At 42.0% G+C, this 23427-nt stretch overlaps 1 protein-coding gene across 1 annotated transcript in view; it reads left to right on the plus strand.

Moving 5' to 3' along the window:
* PTP4A2 (protein tyrosine phosphatase 4A2) overlaps positions 1–23427 on the plus strand; it is an 86367-nt gene that overhangs the window by 33953 nt on the left and 28987 nt on the right. The window contains exon 2 of the mRNA XM_073615392.1: positions 15617–16321. Coding sequence (XP_073471493.1) covers positions 16226–16321 — 96 coding nt within the window. The 5' untranslated portion in view covers positions 15617–16225. The remainder of the gene's footprint in view (positions 1–15616; positions 16322–23427) is intronic.

Consider the following 23427-nt stretch of genomic DNA (forward strand, 5'->3'; position numbering starts at 1 on the left):
GAGATATATAGATATATATATATATATATATATATATATATATATATATTCGTGTTGCTGCATACACGCACATACATACACTCAAAAAAAGGCGCCCAAGGGTCAACACATCATAAATCACAATCGTACAAAAGTGGTATTAAATGCTCTTCGGTACGTTCAGTTGCATACATCATATAATCATCCCTTATTCTTCCCCAGACAATACTGGGGGTTGCATTCGTGAGCTAGACGCCTACGAATAATACCATGAAAGGAAAGGGGGGAAAAAATGGGAATGGTTATATGCGAGGGGAAGTGGGGAATAGGAGGGAAGGGGAGCAAAAGAGATGAGGGATAGGTTGCTGCCAGCATTGCTGCAGAGGTTGAAGGGGTGGGGGGTCAGCCTGTCAGTGCTCAGACCATACGCTGCACACTGCATCAAACTGGTTTGCATGGCTTCCCAGAAGGAAGCCTCTTCTAAAGATGATGCACAAGAAAGCCCACAAACAGTTTGCTGAAGACAAGCAGACTAAGGCCATGGATTACTGGAACCATATCCTGTGGTCTGATGAGACCAAAATAAACGTATTTGTTTCACATGGTGTCAAGTGTGTGTGGCGGCAACAAGGTGAGGAGTACAAAGACAAGTGTGTCTTGCCTACAGTCAAGCATGATGGTGGGAGTGTCATGGTCTTGGGCTGCATGGGTGCTGCTGGCACTGGGGAGCTACAGTTCATTGAGGGAACCATGAATGCCAACATGTACTGTGAGATACTGAAGCAGAGCATGATCCCCACCCTTTGGAGACTGGGCCGCAGGGCAGTATTCCAACATAACGGCCCCAAACACACCTCCAAGACGACAACTGCCTTGCTAAAGAAGCTGAGGGTAAAAGGTGATGGACTGGCCAAGCATGTCTCCTGACCTAAACCCTATTGAGCATCTGTGGGGGATCTTCAAATGAAAGGTGGAGGAGCACAAGGTCTCTAACATCCACCAGCTCCATGTCGTCATGGGGGAGTGGTAGAGGACTTCAGTGGCAACCTGTGAAGCTCTGGTGAACTCCATACCTAAGAGGTTTAAGATAGTGCTGGAAAATAATGATGGCCACACAAAATATTGACACTTCGGGCCCAATTTGGACATTTTCACTTAGAGGTGTACTCACTTTTGTTTCCGGTAATTTAGACATTAAAGAGGAAGTAAACCCTGATGGTTTACTTCCTCTTTTGCTACTTGCAAAGCCTGCAAATTAAAAGCATTATGTGGCACTTACCTGCAAACAAATCCCCTGTCCCCTGTGTAGGCTGCGTCCATCTTCGCCCCTCTTCCTTCCGGGGGCTGTGGACTTCGGCTCTGTGACTGGCCGGAGCCGCGTGACGTCACTCCTGCACATGCGTGCGGGAGCTGTCAGTAACGGCAGACGCTGGGGAAGAAACGGCACGGAGGTCCGTTTCTTCACAGTGCATACGCCAATTACATCATCGGTGCACTACAAGTGAAATATGCATGCACCGTTTTTAGGAGATATTTCCACTACCTATAAGTAAGGATTATTCTAGGCTTACCTATGGTTAAGTCAGGAGGAAGGGTTTACAACCACTTTAATGGCAGTGAGTTCTTTTGAGGGGACAGCAAATTTACACTGTTATACAAGCTGTACACTCACTACTTTACATTGTAGCAAAGTGTCATTTCTTCAGTGTTGTCACATGAAAAGATATAATAAAATATTTACAAAAATGTGAGGGGTGTACTCACTTTTGTGAGATACTGTAGGTATATACTGTAGCCACCCTCTCCTGCTTGCTCCCAAGGTGAACTGTAGACTATGTACTATGGGATTTGTAGTGTGCATAGAACAGTGCCCATCAACACAACTAACGCGCATCACTTATTCAGACCGAAGTGAGGGTAGGAGGAGTGGTCGGGGAGCTCACAGGGAGGTTACAAGGAGGTAGGAAAAACACTATAGGAAAACATTTCAAGGAAAATAGATTACATGGCCATTAAAGTGATGGTAAACTCTGTACTACCACTTGTACCCACGGATAAGCATATAAGGCTTACCTGTAGGTACTGTGACTATCTCCTAAACTTGCACAGTTTAGAAGCTATTTAGAGTGCATGCAGCAGATGGCCTCATCGGTGCATGCACTCTGAAGGTCCGGCTCACCGTGCTGGACCTTCAGAGACAGTGTCCAAAATGGCGGGTCCCGTGCAACATGTCAGCCCTCTCAGTGATGACTTTACAGCGCTGGAGGGCTTAGTTCCAAGGAGAGTATTTCATAATGTGCTAGTATGCAATGCATACCACCGTTTTAAGTATTTTATGTGTACAGATTGTTTGTGGGAAAATAAGTATATCGTTTAGTGTCATGGTTAATGTCCCAAATCTGATGCAGATCTGCCAATACGCCATCTTCGTTTTTTTTTTTTTTTGTTGTTTTTTTTTCTCAAAAGACTCACTTTTTTTTTTTTTCTTCTAATTTCCACCTTCTCTGTGTGCCAGTATAGCTGTAATGTAGCTCTTATGGAGCAGAGAGAACGCTTTCCCTCTCCCCATAAGCAGGCCTTATCTCAGCCAGCAGTTGCTCGAACAGAAATCACTTCTCCTCTTCCTGTAATCCATCCTGGACATACTTTAGGACAGGGATATGCAATTAGCGGACCTCCAGCTGTTGCAAGACTACAAGTCCCATGAGGCATAGTAAGACTCTGACAGCCATAAGCATGACACCCAGAGGCAAAGGCATGATGGGACTTGTAGTTTTGCAACAGCTGGAGGTCCGCTAATTGCAAATCCCTGCTTTAGAACGTCCCTGGAGTCAGGAAGTACAGAGGCTCTGACATCATTGGACATGACCCCAGGAGATTCCTCCTACTTTCCTTCCCAGTATCAGCCCACAAGTTCTTCCTTAGACCCGCCCAGCTGTCAGCTTCTACATTGTGAGTCGGCTGCTCACCCTCATCACACACGGCTGATACAGCGACCTCCTCCCCTCCTCCCCATGTATTTCTTCTGATTTCCTTCTCCTTGTGTTGAAGAATGGGGTTACATGCTCAGCACTTCAGCAGGAGACTATACAAAGCCTACTATCTGCAGCAATGCAGACTGTCAGTGAGAAACATTATAAACTGGTTCTACCCGTACACTTGTGTTCTTAGTGCAACTGACAAGAATGCCAGAAAGCATTTCTTATGAGAATAAAGATGACCCCTCTAACTTCTCATACTGACTCTGAAAGCTCACCACAACTTAAATTGATTGGATATTAAATGTTGGGTAGATGTGCTAACCCACTTTGTGAATAAATAATGAAAACCAAATTCACAAATATGATACAGAGTACAAAAGCGGTGCAATTACAAAAGGGGCATAAAAAATTTACAAAAATAAAGTGATACGTGCAATAAACTCATGATAAAGTTCATCTATATTATAGACGAAAGCAGATCACATGCAGCCTATTAGATGCTACTTCAATGCCCAAGCAAAAAAGTGACGTGCAATAAATAAGCTGTCTGCAAAAGTTAGTCTGGACAAAATGGACCAATGCTGATCTCCTGCCTCTTTACCACCAGTTTGGTTCACCTCCACCACATCCGTGAACACACGGGTCACTTACCAGAAGGTGCAGCCACACAATATTAGCCCAAACATATATGTTCTAATCATCTGGTAACACCACCCCACTGATCCAGATGGTAACAGATCATAGATAATTCACCTCCAAATTCCAAATCTCTCACCGCCTGGGGATGCCACACAGTAGTCTCAATCACATTTCTCTCCTCTGCTATGGGAGAGCCTACAGCAGGAGAAAAGGCTGGCTTTTGGCAGATTGCTTAAACGTTTTTTACTGTGTGTGTATGTATGTATGTATGTGTGTATATGTGTGTATATATATATATATATATATATATATATATATATACACAAATATTAGATAGTGTGATTACGGCTACTGTGTGGCATCCCCAGGCAGTGAGAGGCTCAGAATTTGGAGGTAAATGATCTATGGCAGTGACGATGAACCTTGGCACCCCAGATGTTTTGGAACTACATTTCCCATGATGAGCATCATGGGAAATGTAGTTCCAAAACATTTGGAATGTCAAGGTTCGCCCCAGACATGTGTGAATCGGCTCCATTAAAAGCCGGTCACATTCACATGTTATGTGAATTGGATGCGAGTAAAAACGCATCCAGTTCGCATTTGTGAACCCATACTTGCTGGATGATTATAATATACGTGTTTGGGCCAATATTGTATGGCCACACCTTCTGGTAAGTGACCTGTGTGGTGGAGGTGCACCAAAGTGGTGGTAAAGAGGCAGCAGAAGATCAGCATTGGTCCATTTTGTCAGATAGCTTATTTATTGCACATGTGGACTTTCTAATCAGTTTATTGTACATGGCACTTTTTTTTTTTTTTTAACTTTTGTAATTGCATCACTTTTGCATTTTGTATCATTTCTAAATTTTGGTTTTCATTATTCACTACTAAGTGGGTTGGCACATCTATTCAACATTTAAAATTTTATAGTGTTTGGGTATTTGGATGCAATATCGTTTTCCTGCTTTCTCCAAGTTATCATTTTTATTGATTTACACTAAGCACAGAGGTTTTTTACACATATGGTACATTCATTTATTGCAAGGTCCTGCCTGGTTGGATACAAATGGAGTGGTTGGATTAGGTGGGTCCTTATATTGCACAGTTTGGGTAAATAGTTGATTGTATGATCAGATTGTAATGTGTATGATGAGCTTAAGACCAGGCAGCTTAATACAGCATTTTGGTTTAGGCAAAGCATGTATAAATCTGAGTGGTGCATCTGAGACTACAATTAAAGCTGCAGCTGCTCACAGGTTGTCCCAGGCGGAGTGCTGTGCAATTTATTTTAGTAAGGCTCGGTTCACACCTAATGTAGTTTGCTTTTAATCCATTTTTGCAGTGGATTTTGTGTTTTTTTTTTTTTTTTTTACACATTTTTTGTGTGTTGCATTTGTTATGCTTTTTTGTATTTTTTTTTTTTTTTTTGCCAGATTTGGATTAAAAAATGCATATTGTGGCAGAAAAGCAATACATGTTTTTTCTGCAGCTTCTCCACTGAAGTCTACATACCTGTATCCGATTGGCACCAGTGTGAATCCAGCCTCAATGATATGTGTACAGCACAGGGATTCCAATGGGTGCTCAGGCTCAGCATTTCTGGAAAGGGTGCAGGTACAGTCAGACCTATACAGCTTACATCTACACCTAAACTCCTTTACTGTGATCATTATAAGAAAAGTGAGATGCTTATGCTGCTTGTCTTCATTATCATGATGATCACAGTAAAAGTGTTTAGGTGTAGATGTATGCTGTATGGTTTTGCAAAAATGATCCCTTCTGTTTTCAGAAGGCAGTACTGACTGCTGGCCCATTCAATTGAATGTGTGCAATGCATGTGCTGTGATGAAAAGGTGTTGTCTGTCAAATGGTCTCTGAAGAGCGATCCAGATTGTGGATTGCTATTCAGTAAACACTAGTGTAAAATAGCCCTTAGGGCTCAATCAGACTAGCAATGCCCTCTGAAGAGCAATCCATGTTCAGATCACTCTTCATAGAGCATTTTAGGCAATACAATGCTTCCTTACCACCTTTAAAAATGCTATATGAAGAGTGATCCAAACAGCATGCTCTTCAGTAAGGATGAGCTCAGGCGTGGTCACAAGTCCACATGCCCGCGCCCGCCAGGAAGCTGACAGTCAACAATGCTAATCATAAGCAGTGAGACATTTCGCAATCTGTGCAGCCGCGGATCAGGAAATGTCTCGCTGCCTGTGATTAGCGCTGCCAAGTGTCAGCCTCCTGGCGGGCGTGGGCATGTGGGGCTGCGAACACGCCTGAGCTCATCCTTACTGTTCAGGGAGTATTGCTAGTCTAAACAAGCCCTAAGAGCTATTTTACACTAGTGTTGCTTTCTGAAGAGCGATCTCTATTATCTGTATCACTCTTCAGAAAGCATTTGACAGATGCCTCTTCACCACCGGCTTTAAACCTATGATCTCCGCACTTAGTGTGCTACATCCACATGCAGAGAGGCTACTTTCACTTTTGGTGGGGGGTTGTCAGTCATGTAGGTTGTACAGGATCCTATGATTTTGAACAGCATCCCTGCCTAAGGCCATTCATTAAAGTAATAGAATTATCCAGGACTAGTGCATTTGCCCCTGAAATGTTTTCCTTTTTGTTATAAATGTTTATACAAAAGCAAATTCAATTTCTGATTTTTTTTTTTTTTTTTTTTTTTCTATGGTAACGACACGTTCTTTTCTAAAATATAGTTTTTTTTTTCTATAGTACCATGAAAGCGCAATTGTTAACATAAAAACTACCAGTATCATAATTACAGACAATTGCGTGTCTGTCTATCTGTCCCTTTCTAATCTCATTGCCTCCCCATACTAAATAAATGCGCAGAGTACAGAAACAAGTTGGCTGCTCTTTTTTGGTGAGTTGGATGGTTTTGCAGTTAACCACTTGCCTACAAGGCACTTACACCCCTTCCTGCCCAGGCCATTTTTCAGCTTTCAGCTTTGAATGACAATTGCGCGGTTATGCTACACTGTACCCAAACTAAATTTTTATCATTTTCTTCACACACAGAGCTTTCTTTTGCTGGTATTTAATCACTGCTTGTGTGTTTTTTTTTTTTTTTTTTTTTTATCTTTTAAAAACAAAAAAAAAATTTTTTTTTTTTTTAACTTCGTTCTATCAGTAAATTTTGTAAATAAGTAATTTTACTCCTTCACTGATGTGCGCTGATGAGGCAGCACTGATAGGTGGCACTGTTGGGCGGTACTGATAGCTAGCACTGTCTGGCATCACTAATGGGTACTGACTGGTGGCAATTGTGGGCACTGTTGGCGCTATAATGTAATCAGGGCACTGATAATCAGTGCCCTGATTACATGTTTTGTTGCCCCCTGCGAGGAGATGCCGCTGTTTGGCTCTCCTTGTCACACACTCTGTCAGTGTAAGTCGAGGAGCGACGATTACCGGCATCTCCGCGTTTTACATGTGAACGGCTGTGATTGGACACAGCTGATCACATGGTTAAAGAGCCGCAGATGCGGCTCTTTACAGAGATCGGGGTGGCGCAGTGTCCTTTCTGGGACGCTGTCATTTGACGGTGGGTGGGCGGGCGGCAACTGGTTTACGTCATGTCAGTGTGTACACCTTCCCCCTCCCTCTCCTTGAGCTTTATCACAAGAAAACTCATAGCTGGCTGTCTGCACCCACTCCCCCCCCCCCCCCCCCCCAGGTGCTTGAAACCTTAAGAGTTTCAATTTGTATGCAATCAGGCAGGCCCTTGCACTACATGGTTTTGGTAAATTTAAAGACAAAAATCAGCAGAAAATCTGATAGTGTGTATGGGGCTTAAGGAAAGAAGTTGGACAGTGAGTGGTAATAAAAAAAAAAAAAAAAAAGATGATATATTAATGAGGGAGGTGTGATCCAGAGAGGTCAGGCACACCCTATTCTATGATGCCTTAAAGCATAGCATGATGGGGAAATGACGATATCTGGATGTCCCAGGAAGTCAGGGCTTCAAAGTATTTTAAAAAAGTCAGCAAGCATGTTCAGGTTCTAAGCTGGTATACACGAGGTAGGTGAGAGATGAGAACATTGGGATAGTTGGCTTGAAATTATATTACAAAAATTACAAATTACAAAAAACTTTTATTTATCATGAAAAGTGAAATTCTGACAGAAAAGGTGAACTTATCCTTTAAAGCAGGGGTCTTAAACTGGCGGCCCTCCAGCTGTTGCAAAACTGCAAGGCTCACAGTTACAAGCATGACTCCCACAGGCAGAGGCATGATGGAACTTGTAGTTTCGTAACAGCTGGAGGGCCGCCAGTTTGAGAACCCTGCTTTAAAGAGTTTGTTACCCCAACACTTCATATTCCTGATATGTGCCTTCTGTACCAGTATGAGAAAGTCTCCTGTTCTTTGTGTTACTTCCTTTATGTGATATGCCTGGTGTTCTGCTAGTCCACTTGCTTTCCTATTAAGGCTTCATGCACACTGGATGTTAAAAAAAAAAAAAAAAAAAAAAAAAAAATGTCAGTAGCGTTATACTATACTCCTACGCTTATGGCTCAATAACGCTGATAAACCCTGAATAGGCGCGCTTTTATCAGTTAGATTTTTTTACAAATGGAAAAACTCCTCTTAAGGCCTGATTGCATTTTTACTGCTTTTTGCATTTTGCAGTGTTGCACTACAGAACGTGTTCCATAGGAAACCATGTTAAATGGACTGTAGTGCAAAAAGCACTAAAAATGCATAGGCGTGAATCAGGCCTAAAACCCACTAGTTGTGGGGTTTTTTTTTTTGTCCAGCCAGAAAACGCCTCTGCCAAAAAATGCTGATAACAGCCTATGCGTGCATGGTCACATAGGACAACATGCTGGGGAGTTTACTGGCTGCAGAAAAAATGCCTGAAGTCAGAAACAGCTGTAAAAATGTCCAGTGTGCACGAGGCCTAATACTGACTACACTAAGGGTTGGTTCACACTTAGGCAGCACAACTTGCAGCGCGACTGCCTCAGGCGACCCAGGACACAACTCAGCGGCAACTTGCAAAACGACTTCTGTATAGAAGTCAATGCAAGTCGCCCCCAAAGTAGTACAGGAACCTTTTTCTAAGTCGGAGCGACTTGCGTCGCTCCGATTAGAACGGTTCCATTGCACAGAACGGGACGCTACTTGTCAGGCAACTAGGACACCTGACAAGTCGTCCCAGTGTGAACCGAGGCTAAGCGCCTGCAAACCGACCTGAAAGTGCCGCTACTTTGTATCCAGTGTGAAAGCCCCGAGTGCTTTCACACTGGAGCGGTGCGCTAGCAGGACGGGAAAAAAAGTCCTGCCAGCAGCATCTTTGGAGCGGGGAAGGAGCGGTGTATTCACCGCTCCTTCCCTTCAGAGGCGCTTTGCAGTGGCTTTTAACCCTTTCTCGGCTGCTAGCGGAGGGTAAAACCGCCCCGCTAGGGGCCGCATAATAATAGCGGCGCTTTACCCCCGCCCCAGTGTGAAAGGGGCCTAAGCAGGAGAACACATTGTGGTCAGTTCTCTAGCTATGCTGGCAACTCGGTGTACTCTCCTCCAATGATCATACTTGTCCTGATACGCCCCCGTTGCACAGTTATTCACTGGGAAGCTCAGTGTGCTGCTGCTTTTCCTTCCCCCAGCTCTTATGCAGCTGAGAACAGAGGGAATGTGATCACCTATGGAAAAGAGATATTTTTATATAATATATATATATATATATATATATATATATATATATATATATATATATATATATATATATATATATATATATATATATATATATATATATATATATATATACACAAATGTTTTGCCCTTCATTTCTATTTTAAACTGACTTGTTTTATACAAGGTGATCGTTTTTTTTAATTGAACAGCTGATTGGCTACCATGCACAGCTGCACCAGATTTTGCACTCTCCAGTTTTAGTAATTCAACTTCATCACAACCAAAGAGAATGACTTTTGTATCAGTCTAGTAGAGCAAATTCAGCGTCTTTTTATAAGGTTGTTCTGTAATACATACCATTGCACTTTGGTGGTTTACAACTTATATTTTGACCAAGGAATATTCTCTTCAGTCTAGTAATGTAATAAATCCTTTATCTTTCTCTGATAGGATAGGGTGTGAATGTGTGGTGCCTGGCTTCCAGGTTTTAGAAGAGCCTTTCAACAGCCTGTTCATTATCTTTGTATCTCTTTCACTAAAGCTCTACATAGAAATTCAAACTCTGATTCAATTACTGTATATAGCTTAAAGCAACGACTCCAAAGATTTTATATTACAAGTGGCCAAAAACATTACCTGACATTTGATGTGCAGTGTTCAAATGGTTGAATTGTCTTCAATATTGTCTAACAGGCTCATACATTTTTATATTTGTAGCTTCCAGCTAAAAGCCTTTTTTTTTTTTTTTTTTTTAAGCTTTCTTTGTACTAAATCCTATAATTCCACAAACTATTAAATAATCAAACTGTAAAAATGTAAAGGAGCACTCCAGTTACTTGTTTAGCATGCAGGTATGTACAGAAAATATTTAATGCGTGCCTAGGGCTGTGTAATCTCCTCTAGTGACTGGTAAGTTGGTGTTCTGGAAGCACCAAATGCCGAGTTTGTAAATCCTTGTGCCAGGGATTCTCAGGTCCACCAATCACAAGTTTTCTTCAGTGTAATTATGCACACCCCTAATCATTTATAAAGCCGTTCCTCTATCACCCCAGTGCCGATTACAGGTAGTTTTTGTGTAAGGAGAGGGGTTTTAGAAGAGCGAATACGGCACAGCAGAGCATAATTGGCAAGTCAAGCCTCACGGCACTCTCATAGCCAGACCTGACTGTAACGGATCATGAGAAAATCATTTAAAATGCAATCCAGGTAAATTCAAAAAAGACTTTCAACTTTTGCAAACATGGGGCAGTGGTTTTGCATAACAATAGCAGTTTATGGATTTTAATTGTTAGAGCTGATTTTTTTTTTTTTTTAAATAGAATGACTTGATCTTTTTACTTGCGGCATTGCTTTGAAAATTAATTGGTTTACTAGTATTTATCTATATTCCACAGTTGCAAAATGTAATTATTTTGCAATTTAAAAAAAAAAAAAATTAAACTCCTGTAATCGTGCACTTTGCACATACGACATTGTGTATCTTTGCTACCTATTCCTTTGTAGGGAGCTAGTTCATAGTTGGAGAGTTGCTATCACTACTGCTGCTTTGATATAGTTTACAAAGCAGAAAACAACCAGCATTGCGATTTGCTCTTACATCTCAGTACTGTGTTCTGTTGCACTGATCGCGTCTACCTTATTTTCCATTATTAGACTGAGTGCCCATGCGGATTTGTACAAGATGTATTATCTTGGCAGTGAGCTGGTGTGTTGGCACACTTTAGTTACCTTGGAGAGATAAACCTTTTATGTCTGGCCTTTAGATTTTCTTTAGGGCTTGCCCTTCTTGGGTACAAGTGTGTGTGTAATTCACCGTGATCTCATTAACCTCAGCAGTTCATTGACAGAAGAAACGATGGGGTGTTGTGTTTAGTGAGCCATGGCTGACAGCATGAAGCTTGGCCAAGCTAGTAGAGCCTTAGCTGTAGGCCGTCTTTCCACCAGCCTTTAATCATTAAGCTCATAGTCAAACATTGACCCATTAAATATTGTAGTCATTCCACTTTTCACTACTGATTCTCAATCCTCGTACTGTACTGCAACCACTTCTTATTGCATGTGCTTCTGAGAAATGCTAGTACTTTTTTTGTATCTTTTCCCTGCAGATTCTGTTGGCGACCCTTATCTCTTCCGTCTAGATATTTTGCTGAGAGTTCAGTTGGTGTAAAAACCTCCTTGTGGCCTTAGTTGATAAAAGGATAGAAGCTCTTTGTGAGTGACTTTTAGCCTTCCTTCTGATCACTATTTTTGTCACCAGGCTATCCCATGCTTGCATAAATAGCATTTTTGTCTCTTTAAGCCTAGTTTCACATTGTAGCAATGTGGGAACCAGTGTGATTACAGCGCCCATTCCTGCATCGCTTTTGTAACGCAGACCGTTTAAAATGCCCTCTGCGAACCGCTGCTGGTGTCAGTGTGGTGTCTGTGTTAATGGCACCCCCAGATCGGTTCACAGATTGTAGTGCAAACTCAGACAGAAATCGCATCGCATGGGTGAGAACTCCAATGCGATCCAATTCCAGTGCGGGGAAAAAAAAAAGTCCCTGTACTATTTTCCTGGGAATCCAATGTGAGTTCAGCCATACAACCGTATGGCTGAACTCGCATTGCACAAACATCGCATGCGATCGACACCGCAGTGCGGGTCGTTGTTCACATTTGTTAGCTAGGCAAAGGGAAAGTTGGGAAACCTATTTAACAGCTGACCAAAATTTGTATTTGTCTTGCTATTCAATGATTCCCTCATGCATGGAAGGCAAAAATGAAGGTGGAGTTGTGGGCAAATTCTAAAATGACATACTGTATACGATGCTGTCTGTCAGTAGCAATAACTGCAGTTTTTAATTTTTTTGAGTCTTCCCTGTAACTGTTTTATTTGTTGACCCTGCCAGTACCACTTTTTTTTTTTTTTTTTTTGCAACTTAAATTGTTGGCATATTGCCACTCAGACACCACCCATGCATATAGCTGCCAATTAATGGCTGTACAAGGGTATAGCCTGTAGATAAGTTTTAGGCCCCTTACACATAGGGTGGGCTCCATTGGAGTTCACCTGCTCAGCGGTTAAAGTGGAGTTCCAATTACAGTTTTTGTTGCTGCTGACTTTTAATAAACAGCCACTCTCCTGTCCCACGATCCAGCGGTGCACTCTCACCCACGCTGAGTTTTCCTGCGGCGACGCCAGCATCTCTACTATGGGTACCCGGCAGCTCACAGCTTTCACACCCAGGTGCCTACTGCGCATGCTCGAGCAGCGCTGCGCTCTGTGATAGGTCCCGAAGTCTTCTAGGACCTGTCATATGTCCCAGAAGACTTTGGGAGGGAGAACTTCCCCTTCCAGTTGCCTAAGGCGACTGGAACGAAAGTGGGAGCAGTCAAAATCTGTTACCTGCCCCCTCCCGTTTTTCCCAAAAACTCAGTTTCACAAACCGGAGCTGTGGAGGAGGCCTTAGTGCGGAAGTTCCACTTTTGAATGGTACTCCGCTTTAATCTGCTTCTGATCCCCACTGAGCAGGCCTATGACTGGTCCATGACAGAGATACAGCCCGCTCTCCTCTATGGGCAGTCAGATGTAAACAGACCGCCTGTCCATTTAAACTCGACTGCCATCCAATCTGATTTGCCAGACAGATGGGAAAACGGAACTGCTTTTAGCAAATGGGATCGGATGTCGGCAGGTGTCAACGGACATATGTCTGTGCGTTGATACCCACCACTTCATACTGGAGACTGGAGGGCTCAATCGAGTCAGCCTGAAAAACTGACAGGTGGACTCGATTGGTCTACCCATGTGAAAGGGCCTTAAAGTGATTGTAAGGGTTTGTTGTTTAAAAAAAAAAAGTCATGCTTGCCCTACACTGTGCAGCTCATTTTGCACAGAGCAGCCCCGATACTAGTCTTCTGGGGTTCCCCAGCGGCTCTTGCGGCTCCTCACCACATCAGATAAGCCCCTGGGAGAAGCGTTTTCCCGGGCGGCGGAGTTACTTTGCAGGTGTACTCCTGAGTCCAGGGGGGGGCGATCACTGCCAGTTTTTTCATAGGATGCGTTAAGGTGAAACACACAAGGGTTTACAACAATTTTTTTTTTTACATATAGATATTTTTTGCCATAATTTTTATATCCAATAGCATTTATTTCCTGAGTGTTAGTTTATTACTTGTTTTTACATAGCACTGAGATTGGAGGAGTGTGGCAGGGCAAGTTTCTTCCCCTTTTCTTACTAAGGGTTTACAACCCGTTTAAATCCCTAGACGCAGCTTGTGTTTTAGATAGACCTATAGTTTTAAATTTAAAGTGGAACTAAAGGGACAAATGCTTACCTCTGCTCAAGCGGTCCGAATCCTGTGAGGATCCTCCCGTAGCTGGCATTGCGGCGTGTGTGATTCTGCCACAATTGTTGTGTAACGGAATCACATGACAAAGCATGTATTTAAAAGTTGTGCTAATCTAAGGAGCAGGAGCTTCTTTTGGGCGATCAACAAGCTGCCCTACGCGCGTTTAAGTGTACGGGCCACCCTATGCCCAACTAGCATAAACTTGTGCAAATTGCCTTTAGAATCGCAAGCGGGAACATTCGTTCCTGCAACGCAATGTCTGAACGGAGCTGAAGTGGAACTAAGCCCATCAATTTGGCTACTGCAGATCAGAGGCAAATGGCAGTTTCCTTTTTGCTGTAAAAGTAAAGGAGGGTTTAGTTTTGCTTTAAACGCCATGATTTTAGGAGGACTGTTGTAAGCACCCCTGTCAGTGTTATGTTTTGTCCAAACCCCTGTAACTGCCACTTTTGCTAGACAGCTTGGTCTACTTGTTGGGGTAAATACCAAATGAATAATTTAAAAAAAGGAATAAATGTATTGAATACTAGAAGTGCAGGTATTAATCACATAGTTACTAGAGCTGCACAATTAATCGTTAAAAAAATCGTGATCTCGATTCACCTCCCCTGACGATCTCTCCTGCTGAGTTTGACGATTCTTTCATATAAACAAGTGGAGAGATTATCTGCTCACTCAGCTGTCAAAAGAAAACATCCAGGCATTCTGCCAAGTTTAGAACTTGAAACATTGTATCTAACTTCCTTCTTAGATCAAAGGGATAAACTTCTCTGTGTAAACAAATAACCTGGGCAATCTGCCAAGCTTTAAACAACGTGTAAATGCAGGAAGTTTAACCACTTAAAGTCTAAATCTTTTTCTGACACTTCTTTCTTAAGTTAAAATCAATATTTTTTGCTAAAAAAAATTACTTGGAACCCCCAAACATTAGAGATAAATATATATATATATATATATATATATATTTATTTATTATAATATGGAATAAAATGGCAATTGCTGCAATATTTTATGTCGCACTGTATTTGCCCAGCGGTCTTTCAAATGCAATTTTTTGGGAAAAAATACACTTCAATAAATAAAAAAAAAGAAACAGTAAAGTTAGCGCAATTTTTTTTTGTTTTAATGTGAAAGATGATGTTACGCCGCGAGAATCGTGAGAGAATCGTGATCTATCCTCTAAGCAAAAAAATCGTGATTCTAATTTTAGCCAGAATCGTGCAGCTCTAATAGTTACTGGAATACAGCAAGTGTAAGCAGATTAATAAAACTTATGTTGCTATGTGCTAGAAGAACAATTCTGTTTTTGTGTGTACGAATGTGGAATTTGCCTTGTTTGCTCAGTATATTTCACTTCCTGCACAGAAGCAAATGAAAATAGATGCCTGTTCATATCTCGGTGGTCAGTATGCTTGTATTGATAGCAGCATGAGTGTCTCTGGTTATTTACTCTTACCAGGTGAATTCTATAATAATCAGTGATTGAATCTGTATGGCTGTTTTTCCAGTACAGGTGGCTTTGTATGTGAAGAATAATCATTGCTCCCTTCCTGGAAACGGCATGCTCATGCAAATGGGGTTTTCCAGTCCAGAAATTTCCTGAGAATTTGTCTTTGAAGAGATAAAGTTATGACTTTCAGTTATGGCAGGAGCCGCACTGCCATAAAAAATAAATAAATATAAATAAAATATATATGTGTGTGTATGTATGTATGTATGTATGTGTATATATATATATATATATATATATATATATATATATATATATATATATATATATATATATATATATATATATATATTGTATGTGTGTGTGTGTGTGTGTGTATATATATATATATATATATATATATATTGTATATGTATGTGTGTGTGTATATATATATATATATATATATATATATATATATATATATATATATATAATGTATGTTGTAGTGATTTCTTTTGCATATCAAATGTGCTACAAGATATTTTTTGGTTTCATTTTTTTTTTTTTTTGTGTTTTTGTCTTTTCAGGGTTCCTCTTGGAATATACGTCGCACATTTATGGCGATTCGGCGCATAAGCCCAGAATACTGCCAGGCTCAGCACACCTTTGGTGCAGACAAGTGAGCAGAGAGGCCTCTCGGTGACCCACCTGAGCCCACCCATCCATGTCCTGCACTCACACTCGCCAGCTGCAGAAAAGCATATGGGCGTTCTAACTTATTATTTCACCTCACAGCCGCATATTTTTCACTACTTTTTATTTTTTCCTTTTGTGAAGGGAAGAATCGTACGGGGGAAATCTCCTTTAATGAGTGCCTCATTGCTGTAGGGACCATTGGTCACTATATACGTGCATAATTATTATTATTTTTTTTTTTTTTTTTAAGCTCTCTTCCCTCTTACTAGAAGTAATGTGAGGGATATCTCTTGGATGCTCCACTGCATCCCACAAAAAGTGCTCACAAAACTAACATCTCTCAATTGGGACTTTGCAATAACAGAGTTACCTTTTCCACCTGCAAATATATAAATATATTTTTTCTTTGTAGAATTTTTTTAATATTTTCTGCTGTGAATTTTTTCAGGATTTTTTTTTTTTTTTAAATAAATAAACCTTATTTTTTTAAAGTTATCACAATGAACCGTCCTGCTCCAGTGGAAATATCTTATGAGTGTATGCGTTTTCTAATTACTCACAATCCAACAAATGCCACCCTCAACAAATTCACAGAGGTAAGTTGTATAGTGTTGCTATTAAGTGTAAGAGGTTTATAGTGTGTTTTGAGCTGAGGTAAAGCGTAAAGGGGTTGTCCTCTGGAAAATGTGATCTTTTCCATTTGTTACCATTTCAACAACAATCTTCCCAAAGGATTATATGTACTTTTAACATATGTTAAGCATGTTTTTTTTTACCGGCAGAAACCTTACTTGTGTAACCTTACTCATGACCTGCCAGGCTGCATACCCGAATATAGGTCTGGTACAGATTTTTTTTTGGGGGGGGGACGCTATTTTTAAATTAATTTGGCAAACTTTTTTTTTTTTTTTTTTAATTCAGCTGTCGGCCGGGAAACCCATTGACAGCTGAAGACTCATTGGTTGTTAAGGGCACCGCAGCCGGCTTCCTGGTCCTGCTCCTTAACCGGTGTACACTGCGCCCTGATTCAGGGAGCAAAATGCACTGCAGTGCTTCAGGGTGAACACCCTGCAAATTCTGGTGTTCAGCGAATGGGCAAATGTTCCGCCCGACCTGATGCTTGGGCCTGAACCATTTGCCCATCCCTACATTTTTGGATTTAATGTCAGCAACCCCAGAAGACACAGAACGGTCATGCCAGTAACATTCTTTAGCCAGGGATAGGCACACTTTGGCCCCCCAGCTGTTATGGAATTACAAGTCCTGGGAGGCATTGAAATATCCTGACAACCACAGGCATGACTCCCTGAGGTCGAGACATGACTGGACTTGTAGTTCTGCAACAGCTTGAGGGCTGAAGTTGTCCTGCGCCTATATATAGTATCCCTTTTACACTTCCCCTGGCTGCTACATAAAATGTTATGAAGGGTGGGGTGAAGGAGCTGGGTCAGCACAGATTAATTAGACACTCCCATAAGATAAGAGGATTATGACATGAAGGAAGGAAAGAGGCTGTGCCAGGAAATTGGCTCTTCCTGGAAATCCAACTTTTCTTCCTAGTTTAAGGGCACATTGCAAAATGAATAAAACATAAATATTGAAAAAAAAAACACTGCAAGTAAGCATTTTAAAATACCTAATAAATCTGTGCTTTTACCTGCATTTCTTTTTTTTAAGTTTGTGACAGGGTGTCTTTAACCACTTGCCGACCGCCTAACGTAGATATACGTCGGCAGAATGGCACGGGCAGGCAGAATCACGTATATATACGTGATCTGCCTCCCGCGGGCGGGGGGTCCGATCGGACCCCCCCCCGGTGCCATCGGCGGTCGGCATCTGACTGGGAGCGTCGGGAGGCGAGGGGGAGACCATCCGATCGTGGCCCCCCCCTCGCGATCGCTCCCAGCCAATAGGAATCCTCCCCTGCCTGTGTGTAGTTTCACACAGGCAGAGGATGTGATGTCATCTCTCCTCGGCTCGGCAGTTTCCGTCCAGCGCCGAGGAGAGAAGACATGTAAGTGCACACAACACACACACACAGTAGAACATGCCAGGCATACCTTACACCCCCGATCCCCCCCTGATCGCCCCCCGATCCCCCCCCAATCACCCCCCCCCCGTCACAAACTGACATTAGCAGTATTTTTTTTTTTTTTTCTGATTACTGCATAGTGTCAGTTTGTGACAGTTACAGTGTTAGGGCAGGTAGTATTACCCCCCTTTAGGTCTAGGATACCCCCCTAACCCCCCCTAATAAAGTTTTAACCCCTTGATCACCCCCTGTCACCAGTGTCACTAAGCGATCATTTTTCTGATCGCTGTATTAGTGTCGCTGGTGACGCTAGTTAGGAACGTAAATATTTAGGTTCGCCGTCAGCGTTTTATAGCGACAGGGACCCCCATATACTACCTAATAAATGTTTTAACCCCTTGATTGCCCCCTAGTTAACCCTTTCACCACTGATCACCGTATAACTGTTACGGTGACGCTGGTTAGTTTGTTTATTTTTTATAGTGTCAGGGCACCCGCCGTTTATTACCGAATAAAGGTTTAGCCCCCCGGTCGCCCGGCGGTGATATGCGTCGCCCCAGGCAGCGTCAGATTAGCGCCAGTACCGCTAACACCCACGCACGCAGCATACGCCTCCCTTAGTGGTATAGTATCTGTACGGATCAATATCTGATCCAATCAGATCTATACTAGCGTCCCCAGCAGTTTAGGGTTCCCGAAAACGCAGTGTTAGCGGGATCAGCCCAGATACCCGCTAGCACCTGCGTTTTGCCCCTCTGCCCGGCCCACCCAAGTGCAGTATCGATCGATCACTGTCACTTACAAAACACTAAACGCATAACTGCAGCGTTCGCATAGTCAGGCCTGATCCCTGCGATCGCTAACAGTTTTTTTGGTAGCGTTTTGGTGAACTGGCAAGCACCAGCCCCAGGCAGCGTCAGATTAGCGCCAGTACCGCTAACACCCACGCACGCAGCATACGCCTCCCTTAGTGGTATAGTATCTGATCGGATCAATATCTGATCTGATCAGATCTATACTAGCGTCCCCAGCAGTTTAGGGTTCCCACAAACGCAGTGTTAGCGGGATCAGCCCAGATACCTGCTAGCACCTGCGTTTTGCCCCTCCACCCGGCCCAGCCCAGCCCACCCAAGTGCAGTATCGATCGATCACTGACACTTACAAAACACTAAACGCATAACTGCAGCGTTCGCAGAGTCAGGCCTGATCCTTGCGATCGCTAACAGTTTTTTTGGTAGCGTTTTGGTGAACTGGCAAGCCCCAGCGGCCTAGTACACCCCGGTTGTAGTCAAACCAGCACTGCAGTAACACTTGGTGACGTGGCGAGTCCCATAAGTGCAGTTCAAGCTGGTGAGGTGACAAGCACAAGTAGTGTCCCGCTGCCACCAAGAAGACAAACACAGGCCCGTCGTGTCCATAGTGCCCTTCCTGCTGCATTCGCCAATCCTAATTGGGAACCCACCACTTCTGCAGCGCCCGTACTTCCCCCATTCACATCCCCAACCAAATGCAGTCGGCTGCATGAGAGGCATTTTCTTTATGTCCTCCCGAGTACCCCTACCCAACAACCCCCCCCAAAAAAGATGTCGTGTCTGCAGCAAGCGCAGATATAGGCGTGACACCCGCTATTATTGTCCCTCCTGTCCTGACAATCCTGGTCTTTGCATTGGTGAATGTTTTGAACACTACCATTCACTAGTTGAGTATTAGCGTAGGGTACAGCATTGCACAGACTAGGCACACTTTCACAGGGTCTCCCAAGATGCCATCGCATTTTGAGAGACCCGAACCTGGAACCGGTTACAGTTATAAAAGTTAGTTACAAAAAAAAGTGTAAAAAAAAAAAAAAAACACATACAAAAATATAAAATAAAAAAAAAAATAGTTGTCGTTTTATTGTTCTTTCTCTCTCTCTATTGTTCTGTTCTTTTTTACTGTATTCTATTCTGCAATGTTTTATTGTTGTTATGTTTTATCATGTTTGCTTTTCAGGTATGCAATTTTTTATACCTTACCGTTTACTGTGCTTTATTGTTAACCATTTTTTTGTCTTCAGGTACGCCATTCACGACTTTGAGTGGTTATACCAGAATGATGCCTGCAGGTTTAGGTATCATCTTGGTATCATTCTTTTCAGCCAGCGGTCGGCTTTCATGTAAAAGCAATCCTAGCGGCTAATTAGCCTCTAGACTGCTTTTACAAGCAGTGGGAGGGAATGCCCCTCCCCCCCCAACGTCTTCCGTGTTTTTCTCTGGCTCTCCTGTCTCAACAGGGAACCTGAAAATGCAGCCGGTGATTCAGCCAGCTGACCATAGAGCTGATCAGAGACCAGAGTGGCTCCAAACATCTCTATGGCCTAAGAAACCGGAAGCTACGAGCATTTTATGACTTAGATTTCGCCGGATGTAAACAGCGCCATTGGGAAATTGGGAAAGCATTTTATCACACCGATCTTGGTGTGGTCAGATGCTTTGAGGGCAGAGGAGAAATCTAGGGTCTAATAGACCCCAATTTTTGCAAAAAAGAGTACCTGTCACTACCTATTGCTATGATAGGGGATATTTACATTCCCTGAGATAACAATAAAAATGATTAAAAAAAAAAAAATGAAAGGAACAGTTTAAAAATAAGATAAAAAAATAATAATAATAAAGGAAAAAAAAAAAAAAAAAGCACCCCTGTCCCCCCTGCTCTCGCGCTAAGGCGAACGCAAGCGTCGGTCTGGCGTCAAATGTAAACAGCAATTGCACCATGCATGTGAGGTATCGCCGCGAAGGTCAGATCGAGGGCAGTATTTTTAGCAGTAGACCTCCTCTGTAAATCTAAAGTGGTAACCTGTAAAGGCTTTTAAAGGCTTTTAAAAATGTATTTAGTTTGTCGCCACTGCACGTTTGTGCGCAATTTTAAAGCATGTCATGTTTGGTATCCATGTACTCGGCCTAAGATCATCTTTTTTATTCCATCAAACATTTGGGCAATATAGTGTGTTTTAGTGCATTAAAATGTAAAAAAGTGTGTTTTTTCCCCAAAAAATGCGTTTGAAAAATCGCTGCGCAAATACTGTGTGAAAAAAAAAAATGAAACACCCACCATTTTAATCTGTAGGGCATTTGCTTTAAAAAAAATATATAATGTTTGGGGGTTCAAAGTAATTTTCTTGCAAAAAAAAATTATTTTTTTATGTAAACAATAAGTGTCAGAAAGGGCTTTGTCTTCAAGTGGTTAGAAGTGTGGGTGATGTGTGACATAAGCTTCTAGATGTTGTGCATAAAATGCCAGGACAGTTCAAAACCCCCCCAAATGACCCCATTTTGGAAAGTAGACACCCCAAGCTATTTGCTGAGAGTCATGTTGAGTCCATGGAATAATTTATATTGTGACACAAGTTGCGGGAAAGAGACAATTTTTTATTTTTTTTATTTTTTTTTGCGCAAAGTTGTCACTAAATGATATATTGCTCAAACATGCCATGGGAATATGTGAAATTACACCCCAAAATACATTCTGCTGCTTCTCCTGAGTACGGGGATACCACATGTGTGAGACTTTTTGGGAGCCTAGCCGCGTACGGGACCCCGAAAACCAATCACTGCCTTCAGGCTTTCTAAGGCCGTAAATTTTTGATTTCACTCTTCACTGCCTATCACAGTTTCGGAGGCCATGGAATGCCCAGGTGGCAAAAAAAACCCCCAAATGACCCCATTTTGGAAAGTAGACACCCCAAGCTATTTGATGAGAGGTATAGTGAGTATTTTGCAGACCTCACTTTTTGTCACAAAGTTTTGAAAATTGAAAAAAGAAAAAAAAAAAATGTTTTTTCTCGTCTTTCTTTATTTTCAAAAACAAATGAGAGCTGCAAAATACTCACCATGCCTCTCAGCAAATAGCTTGGGGTGTCTACTTTCCAAAATGGGGTCATTTGGGGGGGGTTTGTGCCACCTGGGCATTCCATGGCCTCCGAAACTGTGATAGGCAGTGAGGAGTAAAATTAAAAATGTACGCCCTTAGAAATCCTGAAGGCAGTGATTGGTTTTCGGGGCCCCGTACGCGGCTAGGCTCCCAAAAAGTCCCACACATGTGGTATCCCCGTACTCAGGAGAAGCAGCTAAATGTATTTTGGGGTGCAATTCCACATATGCCCATGGCCTGTGTGAGCAATATATCATTTAGTGACAACTTTGTGCAAAAAAAAAAAAAAAAAAAAAAAAAATTTGTCACTTTCCCGCAACTTGTGTCAAAATATAAAATATTCCATGGACTCAACATGCCTCAAAGCAAATAGCTTGGGGTGTCTACTTTCCAAAATGGGGTCATTTGGGGGGGTTTTATGTCATCTGGGCATTTTATGGCCTTCAAAACTGTGATAGGTAGTGAGGAGTAAAATCAAAAATGTACGCCCTTAGAAATCCTGAAGGCAGTGATTGGTTTTCGGGGCCCCGTACGCGGCTAGGCTCCCAAAAAGTCCCACACATGTGGTATCCCCATACTCAGGAGAAGCAGCTAAATGTATTTTGGGGTGCAATTCCACATATGCCCATGGCCTGTGTGAGCAATATATCATTTAGTGACAACTTTTTGTAATTTTTTTTTTTTTTTTTTTTTTTTGTCATTGTTCAATCACTTGGGACAAAAAAAATGAATATTCAATGGGCTCAACATGCCTCTCAGCAAATTCCTTGGGGTGTCTACTTTCCAAAATGGGGTCATTTGTGGGGGTTTTGTACTGCCCTGCCATTTTAGCACCTCAAGAAACGACATAGGCAGTCATAAATTAAAGGCTGTGTAAATTCCAGAAAATGTACCCTAGTTTGTAGACGCTATAACTTTTGCGCAAACCAATAAATATACACTTATTGACATTTTTTTTACCAAAGACATGTGGCCGAATACATTTTGGCCTAAATGTATGACTAAAATTGAGTTTATTGGATTTTTTTTAGAACAAAAAGTAGAAAATATCATTTTTTTTCAAAATTTTCGGTCTTTTTCCGTGTATAGCGCAAAAAATAAAAACGGCAGAGGTGATCAAATACTATCAAAAGAAAGCTCTATTTGTGGGAAGAAAAGGACGCAAATTTCGTTTGGGTACAGCATTGCATGACCGCGCAATTAGCAGTTAAAGCGACGCAGTGCCGAATTGTAAAAAGTGCTCTGGTCAGGAAGGGGGTAAATCCTTCCGGGGCTGAAGTGGTTAAAGTAGATTTTATCTAAACACTATGCTGCATTTGTTCTGTGAATAAAGTTCATTGAATGAAAAATCATGGGACAGGAAGTAAAGAAAAGGCTCCTATGGGGCAAAGGCCACAAAAATACAAAAATACAAAAATGGGCAGGTAGTTTAACCATTCTCTACTCTATCCAAAGCTTTAATTGTTTTATGTTGTCTATTGTGCTGAAATAGTCAAGCCAGCAGCAGATCTTGTGCATCTGCCCCTTGTATGATTTCAGTGACCGTGTTCCTTTCTGTCTGTCCCAGACTAAGGAGCAGTGAGAGGTGTTCCTTGGTAGCTGGGACAAAAAGTGAAGTAAGGAAAAATACAACTAAATGTATTGGCTCCTTTTTCTTCAAATTTATATTTAGATCAGTGCCTACATGGCCTTCATGTCTTCAGTCCTTGACTCATTTTATTGCACTTGTCCTCTTAGTTCATCAATCAAGTGTGCCAGTTC

This window comes from Aquarana catesbeiana, linkage group LG02 (genome assembly GCF_042186555.1).
Source record: "Aquarana catesbeiana isolate 2022-GZ linkage group LG02, ASM4218655v1, whole genome shotgun sequence".
NCBI classification, from domain to species: Eukaryota; Metazoa; Chordata; class Amphibia; order Anura; family Ranidae; genus Aquarana; species Aquarana catesbeiana.